At 43.0% G+C, this 25,240-nt stretch overlaps 1 protein-coding gene across 3 annotated transcripts in view; it reads right to left on the reverse strand.

Moving 5' to 3' along the window:
* Positions 1-25,240, reverse strand: part of LOC138259678 (cytochrome P450 2G1-like) — a 406,140-nt gene that overhangs the window by 370,057 nt on the left and 10,843 nt on the right. For all 3 annotated transcript variants that reach the window (XM_069207555.1, XM_069207554.1, XM_069207552.1), the window contains exon 2: positions 10,469-10,631. In XM_069207555.1, the coding sequence (XP_069063656.1) occupies positions 10,469-10,631 (163 nt within the window). The remainder of the gene's footprint in view (positions 1-10,468; positions 10,632-25,240) is intronic.

The raw sequence follows: 25,240 nt of genomic DNA on the forward strand, positions 1-25,240 counted from the left end.
CCACAACAGACTCCCACAGACAATAAATACAACCCTGGACTGGACAAATGTAAACAACACACACTCAGACAGTATTCTACAACAATATATTAATGACAAAACAACAAGTAAGATGGCACTCTGGACACAAAAGCACACAATCACAGGACAACACTCTGCACACAGCCACACAGTCTAGAATAATCACAGACTGCAAAGTGAAAGTGAAAGTACACCCACTGTACAGAATCTGTAAACAGGATATCCTATTACATCACATCCTGCATAACATGGCCGCAGTTTTTTTCCATTATGCATCATATTTTCACGCATACAGCTTGTGCGTCATATTTTTGGATGCACAGGAGTGCAAATAATGATGAATCCAAATATTTTTAATAATTGGTAAATAATATTTGGTTGCGGCATAACTTACACTTCCAGAGGTGAAAATTAAGCCGCATCCAAATATTATTTACCAATTATTAAAAATATTTTGATTCAGCATTATTTGCACTCCTGTGCGTCAAAAAATATGACGCACAAGCTGTATGCGTGAAAATATGACGCATAATGACAAATATGTATTTTATATGTCCAAATGAGACATGACATTTTCCTTTACCAAACGGTGCTAAATGATAAATACTGGGGTTAGCGAAAGCAAATGTGCCTTACAGGATGTATGGAAGGTATTCACAGTGCAATAGTAATGATTGGCCAAAATGGAGATTGCTCATAATTGCGCACACATGTAGATAATTGCTGATTGCGACTTTCCAAATATGAAAGAGCTAACAGGATGTCTTTATTAGCTAATTTGTGAGCACATGTATCAAGCTATTCCAAATTGCAAAATGGCCATTTAGGTAATGCAATTGATGCCTAAACAATTTTTGGGGGTAACCATGTGCTAATTACGAGTTACTGTAGCTAAAATATGTTTCACTATAGACATGTAGCGCACACATGCCCCTTAAGCATGTGTATGCTTCACATGTCCGTAAAAAGTGTTTAATTGGGGTGCAACAGAGGGGGACTTAGGCCCCCAGCACCCTGGGATTTGCTGTTCCTGACTTGCGAATTAATCAACGGTTTTCCCAATTTCAGTAATGCTAAACCATTGGCAGCAGGCCCATAGATGCAAATTGAGCATGATTCTCTTTTTGCAAATCTGTAATACCATTTGCCCATTTGAAGTTTGCCCTATTACTTCTTTAGAGAATTCTGACATACCATTTAGCATTGATCTCAAAGTTCCTTATGTCATAAATGCAAATAGGTTTTTGATGTATGTGGCCCTTTATGCATTACCTGGTTTAGTGGCATGTTTCAATCTTCATGCTAGGTTACAATTGGGACACTACTGTGATAGGCTGCTTGCAACCACTTTGGTGATTGGATGGTACATGTACATGAGTGTGGTCCAATGTTGATCCTGTATCAACTGTTAAGGTGTATGTTGTCACTGTTACGTCCAGGTCTCATCATGAGTTAGTGGCAGCTAATCGTGTATCTAATGAGTATCCTTTGGAGATAAATGTGAGTAAAGTCATTGAGGACATGGTAACCTACACGTGGATGGTCCCACCCTGTCACTGAAGACGTGTAATGAGACTTTCAACTGGGCAATCTTGGTGTGCTGAGTGAGAGAATGTCTCAGGTGTCAGGATCCGGCATGTGTCATTGCAACATTTGTACTCAAGTTGGCCTCTGTGGATGGAAATGCATCTGGGAACATCATAGCCTCTGTGCAGAATAATATGGCCGGAATTCACCACACACGAGCCATCTCTATTATTTGGACAATGTTACTCAGTGTGTGAACTGTCAGGGTCCTCAAATGTGTCGACTTTTCATGGACATTATCTAAGGTTGCTGGTTCTGCTGGAGGCCACGTACACCATCAAAGGCTATGGCCCAGGTACACTGTCACATTTTGTAGTTTAGGCATTAATGATGCCCAGACAACGGATGGGCCATGATGTAGCTATTCAAGGGCAATGTAACAAATATGATACCAATAAAAGTCAGATGATGCAACACAATGTATTTGAGTATACTTTGATGAGGCAAATGACAAATTATCCTCTGAGGAAAGAGAGGTTTTGAACAGCAAGTGTGGTCCATATGTGGCCACCGGGTATCTTTAGGGTGACCCACGGACAGGTGCCGGTCAGGCTGACAGGATGCAGGGTCAATCAGGATCCAGCTCTTTCACAATTGACATGATCAGTGGTCTGACTAAGACTGGTCAGAGGGAGCAGTAGACAGTTGACATGTCAAACTGTGCATGTACTGTGTTGTTCTGAAGGTGACACATGAACCCAGATACAGTGTTACTCGGCAACATTAGTAGCAATGCTTAACGGTGTAATTGTCAAAATGACTACATCTATGCTGTAGGAGGCATCAGCAGGGACAGTGCATGTAAATTTGGGTGGTGTGCATCACTGGTGTGGCCTCCATCAGTGTCTCACAAGTCCTGTCGGATGAGAATTGCTTTCAATGGCCTACAGTACCTTTCACACGGGAAGCAATCTACAGGTGATACCAGGCCTTAAAAACTCCAAGCCAGTGTATTATTTGAGCTGACTTCCATGCAGTCAGATAGTACTATGACAATGGTATACCATAGGAAAGGGTGTGGCACACTGGATGACTCTTGTTAGTGTGTGTTTGTACATGAGGGAATCTCAGGGTACACATATTTGTATTCCAGGGACCTCTTCAGACAGGTGGGGTGTGACCAGGCGCTTGGGTGTGTCATGTTTTTAGAAAAGGGCTGACATGCAGATGGGATGTGATGTGCTGGATTCTTGTCATATGTGTGGCACTTGTGCTGTGTATGTTCTGCTTATGTGTAAATCTAGTGACAGAGAGTCTTTGCAAAGATTGTATGTAGTTGGAGTTACTGCTGCCAAGGGTCTGGTCATACATTCCTGTTCCTGATGCAAAAGCATGTCAACTGCCTGATGTATGAGGCCTGTTTTCCCCTAGTTGAGTGATGGTGTTTTAGTTGTGTGCCATATGCTGCGATGAACCATGTTTCCAACATGTATGTGTGTAATAGGTGTGGTCCTCAGCTATTGCCCTTCAAAGGTGAACTGTACAGGATGTCAGTCATTTACATTGTGTGTGTATGTGACCGTTGTATGATAGGCATCACATTTGTAGTGGTATTTTCTGTGTCCTGATTGTTATATCATCAATGCTCCATGAGGCGACACTCTTCTTCTGATATTTAGAGCTAAAGGTGTGCAGAAATGATTAGCCAGACCATGATGTGGTGTTTCTTATCAGTGTTTATTTACAATAGTTCATTAAGTGGTGATGGTGATAATATTTTTAAAAAATTGTTCACAATGTGTTGGCGCCTACGCACTCCAGCAGCCGTGTTTGGTTGTTCCCCCTCATGTTGCAGGGCAGCATCCTCCTCTTCCTCGTCTTCAGGCATGTATGGGTCTGGTTCCAGGAGGGGAATGTTCCTTTTGATGCAAATGTTGTGCAGGATGGAACATGTTACTATGATCTTGCAGACCATCTTGGGGGAATATAGTAGGCTACCACCAGTGATGTCAAGGCAGCGGAACCTTGACTTGAGGATGCCAAAGGTCCGCTCGACAATGCTGCGAGTCCTCTTATGGGCGTCGTTGTATGCACGCTCTGCAGCTGTACTCGGGTTGCCAAATGGTGTCATTATCCATGGCTGGATGCCATACCCCTGATCAGCTGCAAGAGAAAATGAATGGGATCATGTTGATGTAGCTAGCACTATTGAAAAGACCTTTAATGGCAGTAGTTGTCTTGTGTTGTCTGTGACTCTTTTGTGTACTGATGTGACATCCTATACTTGTAGGCTATACAATCTGCATTGTGTTGTTTCCTTGGCTGAGCAAGTGTTTGTCTGCTAACCGTTTGTCATCACTATGTTTTGGGATTTTCAGTACAGTGTGCCCTCCCTAGCATTGTGACTTGTGATACAGGTGTCTGTGTGTCTTCACTTGGGGTGAGATGATAGTTCCATGTACAGTTAAAATTGAAAGTGTTGTTAACACGTTCATATCAAAGTACCCTGGACATCCCATACCTTTAGACTTATGCAATGTATTAATGTAAAGGTCATTGGGACACTTACAATTTGCAAGGTGACATTTCGGCAACCACACTCATTAATGTCTTAACATTAGGCTGTACAGTAAATTACAATGTGTGACAGGTTCAATGGTGACCTAAGAAACATGGCTAGTGATGTCAGGACCTCAGTGTGTTCCTGTTGACATGTTGCTGTTGTGGTGTATGTGTTGTGTGTCCTAGAGGGTTGCTGTGCAGTGTGTATATAAGTAGGTTTTTGTACTTACCAACAAGTAGTCCATTGCCATACCGTCCATCCTGGAAGTGTTGGTTGATGGTGCAGTGACGGAAGATGTATGAGTCATGTACACTCCGAGGATATTTAGCCACGATGTTGGTGAACATTCCTTGATGATCGACAATGGCCTGCACGTTGATGGAATGTGTGTGCTACCTGTTGCGGTAGAGATTTTCAGTTGCAGCAGGTGGCACAAGGCGTACATGTGTGCAGTTGATTGCACCAAGGACGTGTGGGAAGCCACTGATTGCATAGAACCCCTGTTTAGTTTCCTGCTGCTTCTGCAGTGTGTTAGGGAAGCAGATGTGGCGGGGTGTCAGTCCAATGACGGCATCCAGTACTTTGGGCAGAAATGCGGAGAATGATGGTTGTGATATTCCGCCTACCAGGGCACCAGTTGTTTGAAATGAGCCACTTGCCAGCATGTGAAGTACGGCAAGCAGCTTTGTTTCTGTTGGTATGGTGTGGGGTGTCACCAAAGTGGGGGCCAACTGATGTTCGATATTTCGCAGCAGCTGCTGAATGGCCTGCCAGTTCAACCGGTACCTCTGTATGATGTTGTGTTCCCTGAGGCCCTGAAGGGTTGTCCTTGGGCAGAATATCCTCTCCTGCCTTCTGCGCTGCCTTTGGGGTCCCTGCTGGTGTTGTTGTAGCTGCTGTTGTTGCTGCTGGGCTCTGCGTCTGTGTGCATGCTGGATTAGAATGACCTCCATGGCTCCCTGTTGCTGGTCTGCTGCTCTGCTGTTTGTTCTGTGTGTTCTGATTAAATGCAGGTGTGTTTGCCTATTTTAACGCCTGCCCTGACCCAGGCGTTATTTTTTTACGCAAATCGGGCTGTGCGTCATTTTCTGGCTCCGCCTCCCGGCCGTGCGTCATTTTTGCCCGAAAGCATAAATATGACGCACAGACGTTTAAGCCATTTTTTGGACGGGAACGCCTACCTTGCATATAATTAACGCAGGGCAGGTTGCCGCATCCAAAAACTGACGCACACGGCGGAATTCTGTCGTCCGCGGGCTCGGGCGTCAAAGTTTAAATACGGGGCAACGTTTGCGCTGATTGTGCGTCCAAATTTTGGACGCACAGTCGGCGCAAACGGAGTATAAATATGCCCCTTAGTGTTTAAACGCAAGGTTCCTAGGAGCGGACAATGGAAGCACTGACTGGAGTATGATCCGATACAATATTGATACATGACGAGCACAACGACTGGAATAGGAGAGGAGGAGCCAATCATTGACATGTGAACACTGGGTTTAGTAAATTCTTAGATTTGAGGTTCTACTTTCATTGGACTTAGCTTGACATACGATTCTTTGATCAATAGCAACATGGGAAGTAGTTTTAGGGAATCTAAGTTAGCCAGACTGCACAGAGAGGAGGTACGCCATTATTTTCTTGACCGTCCCAAGAGGAGACGTGCTTAACTTTCCTTAACTTTGTTGCCTAGTAGCAACATTCTGTTATGTCTATTCTTGAGACAGTTCTATATTGAACTTTAATGTTGAATTCCGATGCTTTGCTGACCGAACAAGATGTCCAATTGACGAAGACTGTTACCGCTTGCTGAACCATAGTGAGGCAAGGTATAAGACGATTTTACTGATTCTTATGTTTATTTGCTTTCGTCCTTAGGTACCAACCTCTACTTTTGATAGAGCCATAGTTAGATGTTTTCCAAAATTGGTGTTGACTAAATTGTTTTGCATAAAGCCCAAACATGATATTCCAATCAGGTTAGTTATGATACTCACTGACGATGCATGCTAAATATTAACAACAGTTGATGTCTTTTCTTTGCTGAATCTAAATGTATGCCATTTCATTTGTACAGGTATTCTGGCTATTGATTTGTACTGTAACTTTAGAATGTGCAGTGGTCCAAGCTTTAATTAAATTGTGGTTATTTAGGAGATTTGGTCAACCAGTATTGTTTCTGTATGTTTATTATTTGATTTTGAGACTAAGTTACGTGATATTAGCATTGTTAACATAGGGAAATAAACATTCTAACCTTTACATAAAGGTGTGGTTATTCATGGCCAAGGGGTCATGGTGAGTGGAATTTATTGACTCCCAAGATAATTGAAGTTATTTATTGACAATGCTATTGTTTTGCTTGGGAAATGGGTCTTATGGCGGGAATTATTTTAAGCAGTCAAAAGATCTATTGAACATATAAAGTGTCCCCTTATAATCTAACTATAAACAAACAAATAAAGTCAGACGCGCTAACACAGGCATTCATGGTGACACAGCAACCTGGTAAAAGATGGAACATGCAGTCTAATGTGAAATGGCCCTAGGATCTGCGAGTAAGGGCCATGGAAGTAATTGCCACCCCAGGTGGAAAAACATATGCTGATGCTGCAGACATGGACGCTGCAGATCCATAGCATCTCACACAGCGCAGCTTCTTGTTAGTGGAAGATTCCTCAGTTGTACGTAGGGGCACCACCTCTACATGGTATAAGGCTACTATGAAGGCACAGTCCCTAGCAACCATATGCTAGAGGAACACCACAACTAGAAGGATTCATAGTTTGAGGGCAGCAAAATCAAGCCCTGTAGGAAAGTAGCCTCTTTCTAGCATGGTTACCCCCACTTTTGGCCTGTTTGTCAGTGTGTTTGACTGTGTCCACTGCGATCCTGCTAATCAGAATCCCAGTAGTTATGCTCTCTCCCTTAAATTATGGTTATTGCATACTGGTAATCCAGTATTTCACCCACAATTGGCATACTGGTGCTCCCTTATAAGTCCCTAGTATATGGTACTAAAGTATCCAGGGCATTGGGGTTCCGGGGGATGCCTATGGTCTGCAGCATATCTTTTGCCACCCATAGGGAGCCCATGCAAAGGCTTCTACAGGACTGCCTTTGCAGCCTATGTGAAAGGATGCACGCACCCTTTCACTGCCATTTAAACTGCACCAGGTCCCTTATAGGTCACCCCTATAGCAGGCCCTCCAGCCCTGAGGGTAGGGTGCAGAGCCCCTGTGTGTGAGGGCACTCCTGCACTAGCAGAGGCACCCCCACGACCTCCAGGACCATTTTCCTGGACCTTGTGAGTGTGGGGACTAAATTTTCCCTGTTTACTGGACATAGGTCACTAACGATGTCCAGATAAATAATGGTAACCCCGAACATAGACATCTTTGGTATCACACATGTTGGAATCATACCCCAATACTTTTGCAGGCAGTGGTTGTATGATTCCATGCACCCTGGGGGTTCCTTAGAGGACCCCCAGTATTGCCATTCCAGCCTTCTGAGGTTTTCCAGGCAGCCCTAGCTGCTGCCAGCTCTCAGACAGGTTTCTGCCCTCTTGTTATTTGAGCAGCTCAAGCCCAGGAAGGCAGAACAAAGGACTTCCTTTGGGAGAGTGGTGTTGAAACCCTCTCCCTTTGGAAATAGGTGATGCAGGCTTGGGAGGGGTAGCCTCCCCAAGCCTCTGGAATGCTTTGAAAGGCACAGATGGTGCCCTCCTTGCATAATCCAGTCTACCCCGGTCCAGGGACCCCCAGTCCCTGCTCTGGCGCGAAACTGGACAAAGGAAAGGGGAGTGACCACTCCCCTGTCCATCACCACCCCAGGGGTGGTGCTCAGAGCTCCTCCAGTCTGTCCCTGGGGTTAGCCATCTTGTTTTCCAAGCCAAAGCAGGGACTGGGGGACCCTGAACCTGTGTAGACTGGTCTATGCAAGAAGGGCACAGTTTGTGCCCTTCAAATCATTTCCAGAGGCTCTGGGAGGCTACCCCTCCCAAGCCTGTAACACCTATTTCTAAAGGGAGAGGGTGTAACACCCTCCTCCCAAAGGAAATGCATTGTTCTGCCTTCCTGTGACTGAGCTGCTCAGACACCAGGAGGGCAGAAACCTGTCTGAGTGTTGGCAGCAGCTGGGGCTGCAGTGCAAACCTCAGAGAGCTGGTTTGGCACAACTGGGGGTCCATGGTGGAGCCCCTAGGATGCATGGGATTGGCCCCTCAATATAAGATTTGGAATGGGGGGACAATTCCATGATCTTAGACACCTTAAATGGCCATATTCGGGGTTACCATTGTAAAACTTCATATAGGTATTGGCATATATGTAGTGCACACGTATAATGGCACTCACAAAGTCCGGGGAATTGACCCTGGACTATGTGGGGGTTCCTTTGCTAGTGCAAGGGTGCCCTCACACTTAGTAACTTTGCAGCTAGCCTTCATTAAATGAAGGTTAGACATATAGGTGACTTATAAGTTACAGTGAAAATGCCTGTGAAATAGTGTGTGCACTATTTCACGCAGGCTGCCGTGGCAGTCCTGAGAAAGGGTTTGTCTGAGGTCCTTATGGGTGGCAAAAAGAATGCTGCAGCACGTAAGGATCTCCTGGAACCCCAATGTCCTGAGTACATAGGTACCATATACTAGGGACTTATTAGGGGGGGCCAGTTTGCCAATTGGAATTGGTAAATAAAGTCACTAAACTATAGTGACTAATTTGGAAGCAGCGAGAGCATAAGCACTGAGGTTCTGGGTAGCAGAGCCTCAGTGACACAGTTAAGCACTACTGACAACACACACATTAGGCCACACACTATGAGCCCTGGGGTCCTGACCAGTAGGATCCCAGTGAGACAGGCAAAACATATTGACAAACAGGCAGAAATTGGGGGTAACATACTAAGAAAGATGGTACTTTCCTACAGTAAAATTCTTATGAAAGAGCAAATTAACTAATTTTAGAAATTCAGAAACAATCCCAGTAGTTCACATGGAAAGCTGTGCTACGTACAATTTACCAAGCTTACTATTTAGCATGTGATGTTCCCCATGCTCACACTTACCAAATGTAGAATTGTACACAGCACACAATTCAGCTCTGGAGAAATGCAGCCCAATATGCAATTGCATATTTTATTTTTTCCTCTGTTTTTATTTCGCAACGAGGAAAACATTTTCCCCAGGTAGAAAACTTTCCCCCCACACCTACTTCAGGTTCTAAGCTAATCAATTCACATTCCCACCCAGAGAGGGAAATTACTTTCTATCCTTTGCTGTGATAAAACTCTGACCATTTACAGGATTAGAAAGGATGGAATTATGTGCATAAGAAACCCACAAGTTTGTATGTATTCAAAATCTTTGAAGGCAAGTCTTGCCTCAAATGTCCTACTTCCACTGATCCCTTTGTCAGGTTTTGTTCTGTGGATCTCTCTGCACTTTAAGTGGGGAAATCTGTGAATAGTAAAACTATTTATGCCCGCCATGTTATGTCCCTGAATTCCTGTTGCCTAAATGTAGAACAATTTTCGGCCGCAGCATAACTTTAAAGTCCAAAAATGGTTTCGGTAATCGGCCCCTACTGACAGACAGCTACATACTAGTACGATCATTTACGCCTGACAGAAGTCCTTTCGTGGGTAGCTGTCAGACACTTATGGAACACTCTACCGCTAAAAATTTTGATTTATACATATCAATGGCTTTGTGAATTGGCCCACGCCTTTTGGATTTGTAGGTTTGTTGAGTTTGAACTACACACACACAAAACGACTGAAATAATTTACCTGCAGGAAAACATTTCAGAGTTTTCCCACAAAATCCCTGTAAAGGTTGAAACGTATGCAAAATGTAGGGTTGTGCTGTTTTTTTTACCAACAGGGACGACTTTTGGGCGTTTTGCAGGCTTTCTTTTCAAAACGTTGCGAAATTTGTACATTTCATTAAGCCTGAAAAGTGTTTAGAAAAGTTACAAAATGTGTGAAATTGTCTATGCACACAAGTGGACAATAATTAAATTTTAATTACAGATGATGAAAGGAAAGAGGTCTGAATACACGATGAAAGATATTGCAGCTGTATAATATGGTATACAATAGTATAAAAATAAGTAGACGTTTGCTAGCCTTTAATAAGTATCCAAAATTGCAAGATAATATATCACACAATTACTCTAAATATCAATTATCCAAGGAACTGTCTTTTTAACTCTTAGAATTTGTGCACATATGAGATTTTCCCATGAATCAATACTCATTAATATTTAATAGGTTTGTATCGTTCTTCCATATCCTCGATTTTTGGGCCATTTAGTTAATGGACCCACTTTATATTCCAACAGGTATATTACTCACCAAATCCTTGAAAGAATCCATCAACTGTTGGGAATGTTCCTCTTCCACTGAACTCATCTGCATGGTCCTCTAATGCTTCTTTTACAGCATCGTACCCATGGAGCACCACCACTGGGCGAGACCCCAGATATACGGTATACACATCACCATACTGCTCACTTAACTGCGTTAGAAAGCAAAATTTATATAATACAAATGTTACCATCTGCTTGGCGTGTTTACAAACATCCACATCAAGTAATTTATTATGCTTTACATTTGTTAACTTAGCCTGAGATGTAGGATCTGATTAATAGTTGACCACTTAAGAAAAATTCTCAGATTTTTGGTAGAAGTGTTAAATCTGTTGAAGAATCCAAAGGAATACTTTCCTCCACCATAATCTGCATGTGGAGGACATTGTGGTGTGGATTCTTCATTGGCTGTGTCACTTATTTCACAAATTAGAGGTATTTACGTTACCTTCCAAGTCAAAATACTGACCGGAGTGTTAATTGTAGAAAGGCAACGTCAAGCCAAGTCCTGGGTTGAGTATCACTGTATTAGTTTTCTTCAGTTCATCTTGGTACACAAGCACAACAGTGGAACTGGGTACACACAGCCACAGAACGGGTCCTGGCCATTCCCACATCTCTAATTATGCACACAAAGAAAGCATTCTAATTAGCTGTCCAGCTTCTAAATTTCCACTCCGAGTGTAAATACATTGGCCAAAATTTACTAGAAAATGACGGAGTGTGGTGCTTTAACAAATTTGGGAGCACCGTGCTCTGTCATTTCCAAAACGCAGGGATGTGCCGTATTTAATTGAATACGGTGCACCCCTGTGTTTCCCACTGCGCCGGCACTACATTTTCTGACAACACAGCCACCCTTGCGCCATGGTGAAGGATAGCTGCATTGACAGGGACATTGTATTTGTACAGGAAGGGACAAATCCTGCACAAAAAACAACCTTACATGGCAATTTGCTCTTTCTATGAGTGCTGCAGAATGCAGGACACATAGAAAGAGCTAAAAATGAGAAGAAATTGAAGCATTTCTCCTTGTTTCACCACTCTAACACCACCCTTGGGTGGTGTTAGATTTTGGCGCTGCCTTAGGTTTATGAAATATCATAAATCTGAGGTAGTGTCAAAATGCAATGGGCGTTGCTGTGGCACACAAGTAGTCGTTAAACCACAAAAAATGGCTTAACGCCACTGTTAGACCTCAGAGCCTTGGGATGGTTATCCCCAACTTTTTGCCTGCCTCCCTTTACTTTATTGACACTGTTTTACTGGTTTTAGGACTCTGCGCACTTTACCACTGCTAACCAGTGCTAAAGTGCATATGCTTTCCCCCTTAAACATGATAACATTGGTTCATCCCCAATTGGCATTTTTGATTTACTTATAAGTCCCTAGTAAAGTGCACTACATGTGCCCAAGGTCTGTAAATTAAATACTACTAGTGGTGCTGCAGCCCTGATTGTGCCACCCACCTAAGTAGCCCCTTAACCATGTCTCAGGCTGGCCATTGCAAGGCTCGTGTGTGCAGATTCACTGCCGCTTCGACTTGGCATTTAAAAGTACTTGCCAAGGCTTACACTCCCCCTTTTCTACATATAAATCACCCCTAAAGTGGGCCCAAGGTAACCAACAGGGCAGGGCGCAATGTAGGTAAAAGGCAAGACATGTACATATGTGTTTTATGTGTCATAGTAGTGAAAAACACCTAAATTCATTTTCCACTACTGTGAAGCCTGCTCCTTTCAGAGACTAGCATTAGGATTGCTGTAGGAGGCTGGACTGGTTTGAAGTGGACACCAAAGTTACTGGCACCTTATATCAGATCCAGGTATCCTTTATTAGTGAAATGTAGTCAGTGTCTAGAAGCCAGGCTGTCTAGAGGTAGCTGTAGGCAAAGCAGCCAAGGCTGAACTAGGAGACATGCAAAGCTCTTGCAATACCACTGTAGTCACACAGTACTCACACACATGAAATACTCAGTGTTACAAAAATAAAGGTACTTTATTTTATTCACACAATGCCAAAAGTAGTTTGGAGACTATACTCACTTAGGAGGTAAGTAAATTACACAATATATTCACTAGTAACCAAAAAACTGGTAAGTGCACAGTCGGAAATCAGTGTAAATAGTGAAAATCACAATAGGTTGCAATGGGCCTAGAGGGAACACAAACCATATACTAAAATAGTGGAAGGCGACAGTCGGTTTCCCATCTAGGCAAGTGTAGTGTGTAGAGGGGCGCTGGGAGTGTAAGAAAACACCACAGGTAAGTAATGTACCCCAACCCAGAGCTGGTAAGTGCACAGTCGGAAAACAGTGCAAATAGTGAAAATCACAATAGGTTGCAATGGGCCTAGGGGGAACACAAACCATATACTAAAATAGTGGAAGGCGAAAGTCGGTTTCCCATCTAGGCAAGTGTAGTGTGTAGAGGGGCGCTGGGAGTGTAAGAAAACACCACAGGTAAGTAATGTACCCCAACCCAGAGCCAAGGAAAGCAGGAATAAAACACAAGTTTCCTAAAACACACTAGAAGTTGTGATAGAAGATAATGCAAGAACCAGAAGAGACTGCAAGACACCAAAGATGGATTCTTGGACCTGTGGAAGAAGGGGACCAAGTCCAAGAATCACTGAAGAGTCCAGTGAGAACAGGAGCCCCTGCTACCCCAGATGAAGATGCAAAAGAAGAACCACCGGTGAGAAGACAAAGTCAGTACTGCACCAAAGAAACAGGTTGGGATTTCTGGTTGGTGCAGAAGATCTCCCACACCGGAAGAATGAATGCATTCTGATTTGCATCGCTGGATTCAGCCGACAAGACTTGGCACACGCAAAGCTTGAAATGAGCAGAAAATTTCGATGTCAGGGACCAGGAGGAACCTGGTGGCCTCTACACCAGGAGAGGGAAACAGAGGGGGCTCTCAGCAACTCAGAGAGCCCTCAGAAGACCAGGCAGCATGCACAGAAGTTCCACAGCACAAGGAAAAAGAAGGTGCAAATGAAGGCCCATGCAGCACGACACAAAGGATTCCCACGCCGCTGGAGAACCACTCAGGAAGCTGTGTGTGGTGGGACGGAGTGCTGGGGGCCTAAGCTGTGCTGTGCACGAAGAACTTCTTGGAGGGACACACACAAGCCTTGGTAACTGCAAGTCACGCGGTGCACGGGGGTACTGTCTTGCATGGGGAGGCAAGCTCTTACCTCTACCAAAATTGGATAACTGAATGTTGGGACTGCTGGAGTCCCTTTAGTCCACTACCCATGTTGCTGGATCCATGCCTGTCATCTGGAGAGAGGACCCAAGCTACTGGTCATCGCTGCAGAGAGGTGCCTGCTGAAGAAGGGAAATGACTCTGTCATTCCATGGGAGATTCCTTCAGTTCATCTGGTGCAGGCTGAATACAGGCAGTCCTCAGAGGATGCATAACCTGGAAACTGTTGCAGTTGCAGGCAGGAGCTGAAGATACAATGTTGCAGAAGTTGTCTTAGCTTCTTTGTTGCAGTTTTGTATAGTTCCTGTCAGCAGTTGATCCGTCAGTAGAAGATGATGTAAAGGATTGTAGGAGGCTGGCCTGGCTTATAGTGCGTACCTTGTGGTACTCATACCTTATGCTAGGTCCAGTTATCCCTTATTAGTAGATTAGAAGTGTTCTAGCAGCTTCGGCTGATAGAGGTAGCTATAGCAGAGCAGCTTAGGCTGAACTAGGAGACATGCAAAGATCCTACTATACCACTTATATCAAATAGCACTATATCATAAGAAAACACAATACTCAGAGTTACTAAAAATAAAGGAACTTGATTTTAGTGACTGTAGGAGGCTGGCCTGACTTATAGTGGGTACCTTGTGGTACTTACACTTTGTGCCAGGTCCAGTTACCCCTTATTAGTAGATTAGAGGTGTTCTAGCAGCTTAGGCTGATAGAGGTAGCTATAGCAGAGCAGCTTAGGCTGAACTAGGAGACATGCAAAGCTCCTACTATACCACTTATATCACTTAGCATTATCTCATAAGAAAACACAATACTCAGAGTTACTATAAATAAAGGTACTTTATTTTAGTAACAATATGCCAAAGTATCTCAGAGGATATACTCCCTTAGGAGGTAAGAAAAATACACAAATTATACACATACAGACCAAATCAGGTAAGTAAAACAGTTAGAAAAGTAGTGCAAACACTGTAGGATACAATAGAATGCAATAGGGAGAAATAGGCCCAGGGGCAACACAAACCATATACTCCAAAAGTGGAATGCGAACCACGAATGGACCCCAGGCCTAGTGTAGTGTGTAGAGGGTTGCTGGGAGTGTAAGAAAGCACTAAGGGCATCCAAGATACCCCAGCCCAAGACCCTGAAAAGTAGGAGTAAGGTTACCATACTAACCGAGAAAGACAGTAAAGTCGAGATAGGGGATTCTGCAAGGACATCAACTGACTGCAAAGCACTGAAGACGGATTCCTGGACCTGAGGACCTGTAAAGGAAGGGGACCAAGTCCAAGAGTCACGCAAGTGTCCAGGGGGGTCAGTAACAGACAGTAATGTGTCAACTAGTCCTTGAAAACTGTTAGCCCCTCCTACCTGTCGACTGTGCATTTCCATATGACCTTATATGTATGTAAGACTTGCTTCTATAATTGTACCACCTTCTTTTAGCCCCTGCGTGGGTATAAAAGGACGATGCTCTCTTAGTTCAGTGTGCCACTTCAAACATTACCGAAGGGTGCTGTTTGAACTGTAGTACCACCTCATGAGGTTTAATAAACTTTGGCCCGTATTTATACTTTTTTTAGCGCCGCATTTGCGCCACTTTTTGACGCAAAACGGCGCAAACCTACAAAATACAATGGTATTTTGCAAGTTTGCGCCGTTTTTGCGTAAAAAAACTACGCAAATGCGGCGCAAAAAAAGTATAAATACGAGCCCTTGTCTTTTATTTCAGTTTCTGTGCCAACTTCTTCCTATATGGTCTGAGGATTTTGTGCAGAGAAGGGCGAACCCCTTGCACTAGTAGGCCTTGCTGAGGCTTACTTCGACAAATTGGCACCCGAACAGGGACTCATCGGCGACTTGGACGGCCGACGGATTGGTCGTGACGAAGGATTGGGACCTCGCTACGGACGATCAATGCCTGAGGAGACCGAGTCTTGGCAACCACGCCGTTTTTCCCTTCTTTCTGATTTGAGCATCCAGGTGGCGCCGGTCCTCGACTGAGATCCTTTTTGTTCATTTGTCATGCAGTGACCATTTGGTCGATTTTAGAACTTGGCAGTTGGAACCTGGAACCCTGTGATTGGTAAGAGCCGTTTTATGGCACTTGCTGTGGGTTTTGATGCCTTTGTTTGGTAATGAAGTTTAGCACCACTTACTGTGGCTCTCGTGTTTTGGGTGACTAGTCAATTTGTGTCCTTTGAATTGATATATAAATTGCAATTTATATAGACAGGTAATGAGGAGAATTTTGTCCAAATTAATTTTGATTTGAACGGCACCTTAAGGGCTACTTTGATTATAATATTGCATATTCTGCACTATTTTTGGCATGCCTGTTTTTAGCGCACTTAGTAGGATGTGTTACTATTGTAATGGTTCCAATTTGAGACTGGAAGAATCGCAACCGGCACCCCCAGAGGGGACGCCCAATAGAGATATGAACGTTAAACATGGTCTTTCTTCTATGATGTACAGCACATTGTGGAATAAATACACTCGCGCGGATCCTGAGTTACGTTGGCCTATGCATGGGTCATTTGATTTGCGAAAGATTGAGTATGTGGAACAATGTATGTGTAAGCGAAGGTCTAGGCAAGATATGTTTGACTGTGTACGAATGTGGGAGAAAGAAGTGTGTGGACGAATGAAGCGTGAGCAAGCCTTGCTTGAGAAAGAGCAGCGGAAGAATGTATATGTGAAAGCATTGGAAATGAGAAATAAATAAATAAATGACTTAAAGGAGCTAGAAGAGAAAGAACGTAAATTACAGGTAACTGGCCAATACACTGTTAGGCAACCTCTCTATCCTATCCTTAATAAACCACACAATGATTTTTTGTTACTAGATCACCCTCCACCTCCGTATGTCGTTCCTTGTGCTCCTCATGAGTTAGCTGAGGTCTCCGGTTCAGAGCAACAGAAGATACGAGACAGTCGCTCTATGTTGCCTGCTGTCATGCGTCTGAGCTTAGATCTATTGCTCGTAAAACAATTTGTAGCGTTGTCTCTGCTTCTGAACTTTTAGACAACATGAAAGGGTGGACAGAAAAGGAGCAGCTATATTTTACTGAGGCATTTGGCACAGAGGTTATTGAACTATTGCGGAAATATTCTGATGAGTTAGAGCCCGATGATGTAGCAGCTGATCCTAAGCAAATGCGTGATAGTCTTTTTGTTTTCTCCCAGGTGGCTGATGCAATCAGGCGTTTGCTGAAATTATGTGTTGTGGCAGTCCATTTGCAAGAGGAAAAAGAGGCTGTGGACGTAGTTGCACAGACATCTCAGACCGGCAGGGTGCAAGCTTCCATCTTCGGAACAGATAAGACAATGATAGTTCATGCAAAACCAATGCGGGAGGCCGCGCCTTTGTATGTTCCTCCTAAAGGATTGGGTACAAGTGATGATAAAACTTCTGTTGATGCTAAGGGTTATTTTATTTATGATTGGGTGTGAACTCCTTGGAATAGGGCAGATGTAATGGCACTTAAAACAGCATTACCTGACCCGTGGAAAAATCCAGCCGCCTTTTATGAGGAAGTTGAGGGAGCAATTAGTTCTTGTACTATGACTTTGGCTGACATTGATTTATTTTTTGGATTGATATTACCGCCAGATATGTGGAGAACTGTTCATAAACTTGATGATCGTGTAGGTTTTGGGGCGTCATGGAAAGAATTGAAACAGATGGACGGGGATAGGGAACCTGCGAAAAAGCCATATCAGTTGATTCTAGATCTTCCCGCAGCCATATTAGTTAAGTTAAAAATGATTATTCCCCCTAAAAAGATAGATTGGACTGTTTTAGCGTCTTGTAAGCAAAAGGCAGATGAATCCGTCTCTGGTTTCTTTACACGCTTTCAATAAGCATTTCATGATGTTAGCGGCCAGTTACTGTCAGATGATACAGGCAGACATTTGTTTGTCAATAAATATGTCGCAAATCTGTTACCAGGAATAGCTAGTCGTCTAAAAGCTAGTGAAAGTTCATGGACTACCTCTATTCCGGTTTCTCTTTTGACTATGGCTCAGTATTATGAACGTCAGGAATTAGAAGCAAAAGGTAGCAAGGATAAAAAGATTAAAGAATTAAAGACGAAGGTTATGTTGGCTCAAGCTTATGGTCCGCCTTTTAGAGGTAGTGATAGAGGTGGATGTGGATCTTATGGTTCTTCTTATACTCATTCGAATTTGTCTGTTGATCAGTGTGCGTATTGTAAGAAATTTGGGCATTGGGCTGCCGATTGTCGAGCACTACGTGTTCAGCAGTGTTCACGTGGTCGGGGACAAATGAGAAATCACTCAGGATATTCAGGGCCTAGAAGAAGCACGAATGATCATGCTAGGGTTGATACTAATGTACGAGGGCAGGATGGGTTTAACACTTTTGATAGACGGAACCAATACCAGATGTCTAACTATGTGCAGCCTGATTTCCAAGATTCTGCTTATGCATAGGATTGCCTGGGATGGGGTAAAGAATCAGTTGAAGTTCCAGTAGATCAGAGGGGTCCCTATGTTACAGCACATGTTTTGGGTTCTACTGATTAGTTTCTGGTTGATACAGGAGCTACTCGTAGTGCCTTGTCTAAACAATTGATTCCAAGGGCTCCTCTGTCTGGCTTAACCATTACATCAATAGGTTTCGATGGAACACCTTCCCCTAGCCCATTGTCACAACCACTTGCATTCCATGTTGATAAATTTACTGCTCCATGTCGATTTTGTTCCAAGAGAGAAACTGTGGGGAGTATTAAACAAAATCGGTATCCCAGGAAACTTAGTGCATTTAATTCAAAGGCTACATGAAAAAACATTTGCACAAGTTAGATGGGGTAATCGGGGGGAACTCACCGACAAAATAGATATTAGGAGAGGAGTGCACCAGGGCTGTGTTCTTGCCCCAAGTCTATTTGCATTGTTTATCAACGAGGTGGTGCAAGATGTTACCAACTGCCAAAACGACGCTCCATCCCTGAATAACCACAAAATTCCAATTTTGCTATTTGCTGACGATTCCCTCCTGATCTCTAGAACTCCTATGGGTCTTCAGGTACTTGTGGATAAGTTTAGTTCGTTTTGTGGTGATTATGGACTTGAGCTTAATCATAGCAAAACTAAACTTATGACCCTGGGTTGTGGCCCCACTAAGAGATATTCCATTTTTTACAATGGCACCCCCCTAGGAATGGTAAGCTCCATAGACTATCTGGGGGTGAGTATTAGCAATAATCTGCATTGGGGGGCCCAAATCGATAAAAGTTTCGCTCTTTTGGCCCAGAGATCTGGGGCTATTCTACATTTCCACAAGTCTACCTCTGAGAGAGTGATTACCCCAGCCATTAAAATCTACCGAGCTAAGGCACAGAGTGCTGCGGTCTATGGGGCAGAAATCTGGGGGTCCTCGAACACTGGCAAGCTTGCAGTGGGGGAAAACAACTTTGTAAGGTAAACTTTGGCTTTGCCGCGTAATACTCCACTGCTGCCAATGTTCTGGGACCTTGGTCTTTCATGCATCTCAGATGTAATTGCCCTACGACCATTGCTTTTCTGGGTCTGCGTATGGACCACCCCTGAGCTATCCACATATAAGGAGTCTATTCAAGACATCCTAGATAGACCTAATGTACTTACCATTCCTTGGTTTAATCACATCTCAAAATGGTTTTATAGATTGGGTCTTAGCGAGTTTTGGAGCCATCCAGAGAGTATAAGGAAGGATCAGAAGAACCATTTGAAAACTGTTTACTGGATGTATGTCAGGGAAAACTACCTGCTGTGTTCAACACACGGCAGATTGACTTTACAATTTTTTTATTTCAAATGGTAGCCGTATCTTGAACCATTTATGGATACAATTCATGATCCACTAAGTAAGAGTTTGTACATTCAGTTCAGATATGGTTGTCTGCCTCTTAAATCTTATGGTAGTACACGGAGCTTGACTCCAAGTTCTGATCTTTGTCCTAGTTGCATTCACACTTCAGAATCTATTGTACATTTTATGTTTATATGCCCGCATATATGATTGCGCGACGGAAGTGGTTATGACCCATGTGCAAAAATATGGGGATGAGACATTGCATGGCTGCCTTAAGGATCATGATGAGGGATACTTCTTTCCCTCTATCTTGTGCGGTTAGCAAGTATATTGTAGCTGCTTGGCATATACGTATCCGTTCCCTGGGAAAAAAATGATGATGAGGAATACATTTAAAAAAAATGTTTTAGCTGTTAAGTTTTAACTTTGCACCTAAGACTGAAATAAAACCCCATGTCTAATTTAAATGATAGGTACTAGGGGGTCAGGTGCATTTTGAAGGAAAGTAATTTTATGTGTTTTAAGGCTGAACATGTGTTATTCTATTTTATTCTTACCCTTTTTATTAAAAAAAATTGTATTTGAATGTTGTTTTTTGCTTTTATGGTTGAAAGTAACCGAATAAAGCCATGTGAACTACTACTGCTCCATGTCCATTTTTGCTTTCTCCAAATACACCAGACAATATTGTGGTTTCTTGATATGCTCAAGTACTTCAGGGCTACAACACGATGCTCTCCTGAAGGGGTGCGTGTTATTTTGAATGATAATCATCCTGTGATGGAAAGAGTTTGTCTTGTTAAAGAGGATATTGCATTAGCTTCACTCCCTAGTACTTTGTGGTCTACTTCAGATACTGATGTGGGACAAATGATTATTCCACTTGTACATATTAGTGTCAAGGAGGGAGCTGTATTGCCACATTTGCCTCAATACAAAATTTCACAGGAGGGCAAAAAAGCACTCACATGAATTGTGCATGATCTTATTGCAGTTGCAGTTGTTGAGGAAGTTCCGTATAATGTTTGTAACTTTCCGATTCTTCCTATTCTGAAAAAGGATACTGATACTAGGATTTACCAATTCATTATTGATTTACGAGAAGTCAATAAGATTGTGGTACCACAATATCCTGTGGTATCTGACATCACGACACTTCTTACTTTGGTTCCCCCGACAGCAACTACGTTCTCTGTGATAGACTTGAAGAATGCTTTATTTTCGATCCCTATTCATCCTGACAGCCGATATTTGTTTGGTTTTACTTTGAATAAACGATCTATAGATTTTGCAGAGTTCCTCAAGGCTACACTGAGAGTCCTAGTATTTATAGTCAAGCGTTAAAACGACAACTTGATTCTTTTGTTTTGCCTAAAGGTGTGGCTCTCATACAATATGTTGATGATATTTTGTTGGCAGCTGATACCCCTGAGCAATGTGAAAAGTGCACTTTGTCCTTACTTTCTTTTCTTGCTTCACACCATCATGAAGCACTTTTGACTAAAGATACTCCAATGCCCCTCCCATGGACAGATGAATGTGAGACTGCTTTCCGGCAGCTACGTCAAGCCCTTTGTTCAGCACCAGTGTTAGGTACTCCAGATTACACAAAGCCTTTTGCACTTTACGTACATGAGAATGATGGATGTGCATTGTCAGTTTTATGGATGTGCATTGTCAGTTTTAATACAGACACATGGCGATAAGCAGCGTCCCTGTACATGTTTTTCAGCAGTACTTGATCCTGTCGCTCGATCGTTGCCTGGGTGTTTTAGTTCAGTTGTCGCAACAGCTGTGTCAATACGTCAGAGTGAAGGGATAGTTTTGTCACATAAGCTGTTGGTGTTAGTACCCCATCCGGTTGATGCTCTTTTAAATCAAACAAAGACACAACATTTAACTAGCGCTCGCCTGACAGGATATGAATTGACATTGCTGGTTCCTCACATTACACTGAAGAGATGTGCAACACTAAATCCAGCCACTTTGTTGCCATATCTGGTGACTCAGCCTCAGTCACAAGAAACACATGATTGTATATTCCTTACCGAAGAACAGACAAAGGGTTGTATTGATTTACAAGATACGCCCCTTCCAGATGTAGACGGGGAATTGTGGGTTGATGGGTCTTGTTTGAAGTTGCCAGACGGTATGACCTCAGCTGCATATGCAATCACCACAATACACACGGAAGTGGAGACCGCTTGTATACCACAGAAGTCAGCTCAAGCAGCTGAACTAATAGCTTTGACACAAGCATGTGAGCTTAGTACTGACTTATGTGTGAACATTTATACAGACAGACGCTATGCTTTTGGAGTAGCTCATGATTTTGGTTTGCTTTGGAAGGAGAGAGGCTTTCTCACATCCCACGGGATGCGGATAATGCACGGAGAATTAGTGCATAACCTCTTGACTGCATTGACATATCCAAAGAAACTAGCTATTGTGAAATGTAGTGCACACAAGAAAGTGACCGATAAGATAGGGCAAGGTAATGCCCTTGCGGACTGCGTAGCACGTGAGACTGCGATGCAGCGAAGTACTACTTCTATGTATGTAGTGAAGTCACAAGCTGAATGTTGGCATAATGCTAGACAAGACGTATTAGATATACAGAAATCTGCTTCTGTGAAAAAACGTGAGCAATGGTCTGAAGAAGGAGAATTGGATGTTGAGGGCTGTTGGCGGAATAAGCAGATGTAGAAATGGAAATTGCCTATAGCTTTTGTACAACCCATGGTTCAGATGGCACATGTTGGAGCTTCAACAATAACGAAGTTGCTTACGCAAGTTTGGGAGCATCCAGAAATTTCCAGTACAGCTAAGAGAGTAGTACAGTCTTGTTTGATCTGTTTACAATACAGTCCTGGAAAAGGGACACGTACTCCTGCGGGAGGGTCTGCTACACCAACTGCACCTTTCGAAGTTCTACAAATGGATTATATTCAGCTTGAACGCTGCAACAATTTAAACTATATCTTGGTGGTGGTATGTGCCTTCAGTAAATGGATAGAGGCATACCCCACAAAGGATAATACTGCCATTACCACAGCAAAGGTGCTTTTGAAAGAATGTTTCCCTAGATTTGGCGTTTGCAGACTTTTATGTAATGTTAACGGACCTCATTTTGTTGGGGAAGTTATTAAGTATGCCCTGAAAGGATTAGGGATGAAACAGAAGTTCCATGCAGTTTTCCACCCACAATCAGCAGGGTTGGTGGAAAGGTATAATGCTACTTTGAAGCTGAAGTTAGCGAAGATACAGGCTTCTACATCCTTAACTTGGCTGGATGCATTACTGTTGGCATTATTGTCTACTAGGTCAGTGCCACACTCTTGAATCGGCCTTACTCCCTATGAAATCGTGTTTGGAAGGCCAATGAACATTTTGGGAGTTCCTAAGCCAAATTCTGTATATGATGTACCTTGTGTCCTGATGAATGATTACTTGTCACAGTTAACCGACATTTTGGTTTCTATTCATCAACAGGTTCGAGAAGCACTTCCTGACAGATCTACAGGTGAAGGCCATGAACTCCGACCTGGTGACCAGGTGATGATTAAGTCCTTTGAAAGATCAAGCAGCTTGGAACCAAGGTGGCGAGGCCCAGAGCAGGTGCTCCTTGCGACAAGGACAGCAGTTCGAGTGACGAACCAAAAGAATTGGTTCCATAGTACTCACTGCAAGAGAGTGCTAGAGAATTGGTTCCATAGTACTCACTGCAAGAGAGTGCTACCTACCTTGGTGGAACCTGCTGTGCTGACCGATCATCGCGAGATTTTGTCTACGGAGAAAGGCTGTGCTATATCACCTGACAAATCTGCGGAGTTCTCCCCGGACCATACGATTTCTGGAGTGTTGCGATGTAATTTGAGACCGAGGAAAGACCCCGTAGTGCTGGAGAAAAATGGTTGAGCTACCGCCCTGGGTTAGTGAAACAGAGAGCCAATGTGGCAAGGGGGGGGATCAGCCATGCATTAGAGTAGTGACACCCGTCTTGGCCGGTGGTGAAGAAATCAGCGACTGCTCAGGGATAAGAGCTCCAACGATTGTTTTTAATTAATTTCTGAACGGGTCGATTATCACTATTGCTAAAATGAATAACAAACTGATCATTAGTACTATGGGGTTTGTTGTTGTTTTGGTGGTTATAGCAATAATCACCTGGTTTGTTGAAAAGAAGGCTCCTGCTCGTGAGTTTTTTGTTGCCACTACTTCAGTACCAGAGGATCACTATTACTTTACGCTTCCCTATCAGGAGCAGTAGCACCGTCAATCGTACTTCAATAATACTTTCATTCAGATGTTGCATCATACTCAGAATGTTACAAACGACTAACTGTTGGGTTTGTGGAATGATACCTGCGCATCAAAAGAAAGGAGGAACACCTTTCATTCCTCTTCCTTTTTCACACAATGGTTCTTGTCAAGCTTGTTATACGCTTTTGTTTGCATCTGGAAAACGTACAGAGGGCGGACTTCTTTTTCGCCTTAATAAAGTATGCTACCAAGACAAAGATGGGTATCCCCAAGCCAAAGGAACTAAATGGGAATGGGAAGAGTATCAACCGGGCATTGTTTCAATACCATATGTCTTCACAAATATAAGAGACTCTGACAAGAAAGAACAATTTGTGATTTCTGTTACAAAAACTAAAGCAGATTTATGTATATGTAGCGTTGGGCGAATTCCAGAGGGGATACGTGATTGTACCTTGATTTTAACTATTGAGGGTGTAAATAATAGTAGTTTTACAGCTTCACATAATACATATTTTGTTTGTGGTAACTATGGATATTACCAACTACCTGTTGGGTGGTCAGGTGTGTGTTATGTATCTTTTCTATTACCCCCTGTGTTTCTGGCCCCAGCATCATATCACCGAGATTTTAAACTGTTCAATGACATCATTAAAAATAGATATAAAAGGACAATAAGTACAAATGAGGTAGACTAAATGGACACTAGCCTGCAACAATATGTTGACTTTTATTTAGGGTTGTTCTCCTTTGTGGGTGCTGCGTTAAACAGTAGGAAAGTGAGACGATTGACTAGGGTTGTGGAAGCTGTTACCAATCAGGCAGCTCTGGCACTTGGGAATATTACAGAGGAGCTCCAAATTGCGAGGATTGTAGCGCTCCAAAATCATATGGTACTAGATGTGATATTAGCTGATCGAGGTGGTGCAAGTTGCATCATCGGTAGTAGTTGCTGCGTTTTCATTCCAGATCACTCACCTTCAGTATATGATGCAATATCTAAATTGCATAAAATTGCTGCAGTAATCCACACAGAGATTAGTACTTGGACTTTTTCTGGAGGGTTTTGGGCTCTTGTTTCCGCTTGGGGCTGGAAACTACTGACTATCCTGTGTGTAATGATTGCAAACATTTTCACATGCTGTATCTGTATTCAGTGTGGTCCAATGTTCTGCTCCATGTGTATTACTGCTTGTATGCCTACCAAAAGAAATATTACAGAAATGAAAGCACAACACATGTTAGATAAGGAAATAGCTGAAATGATGAGCATAAATATACAAGATGAATATTTAGATTATCCCAGAAAGACGAATGTCTTCAGCTAATGCTGAAAGGGTCGTCTGTTGTGATTTAATAGCGATTAGATTAAGCATTAGCAGAAGACATCTTTTATTTAGCAACTATTGTGAACATTTCGCAGAATCCATTTTGTATTCATGGCAGCCATTTTCTCTGCCAT

The sequence above is a fragment of the Pleurodeles waltl genome, chromosome 9 (assembly GCF_031143425.1).
Source record: "Pleurodeles waltl isolate 20211129_DDA chromosome 9, aPleWal1.hap1.20221129, whole genome shotgun sequence".
NCBI classification, from domain to species: Eukaryota; Metazoa; Chordata; class Amphibia; order Caudata; family Salamandridae; genus Pleurodeles; species Pleurodeles waltl.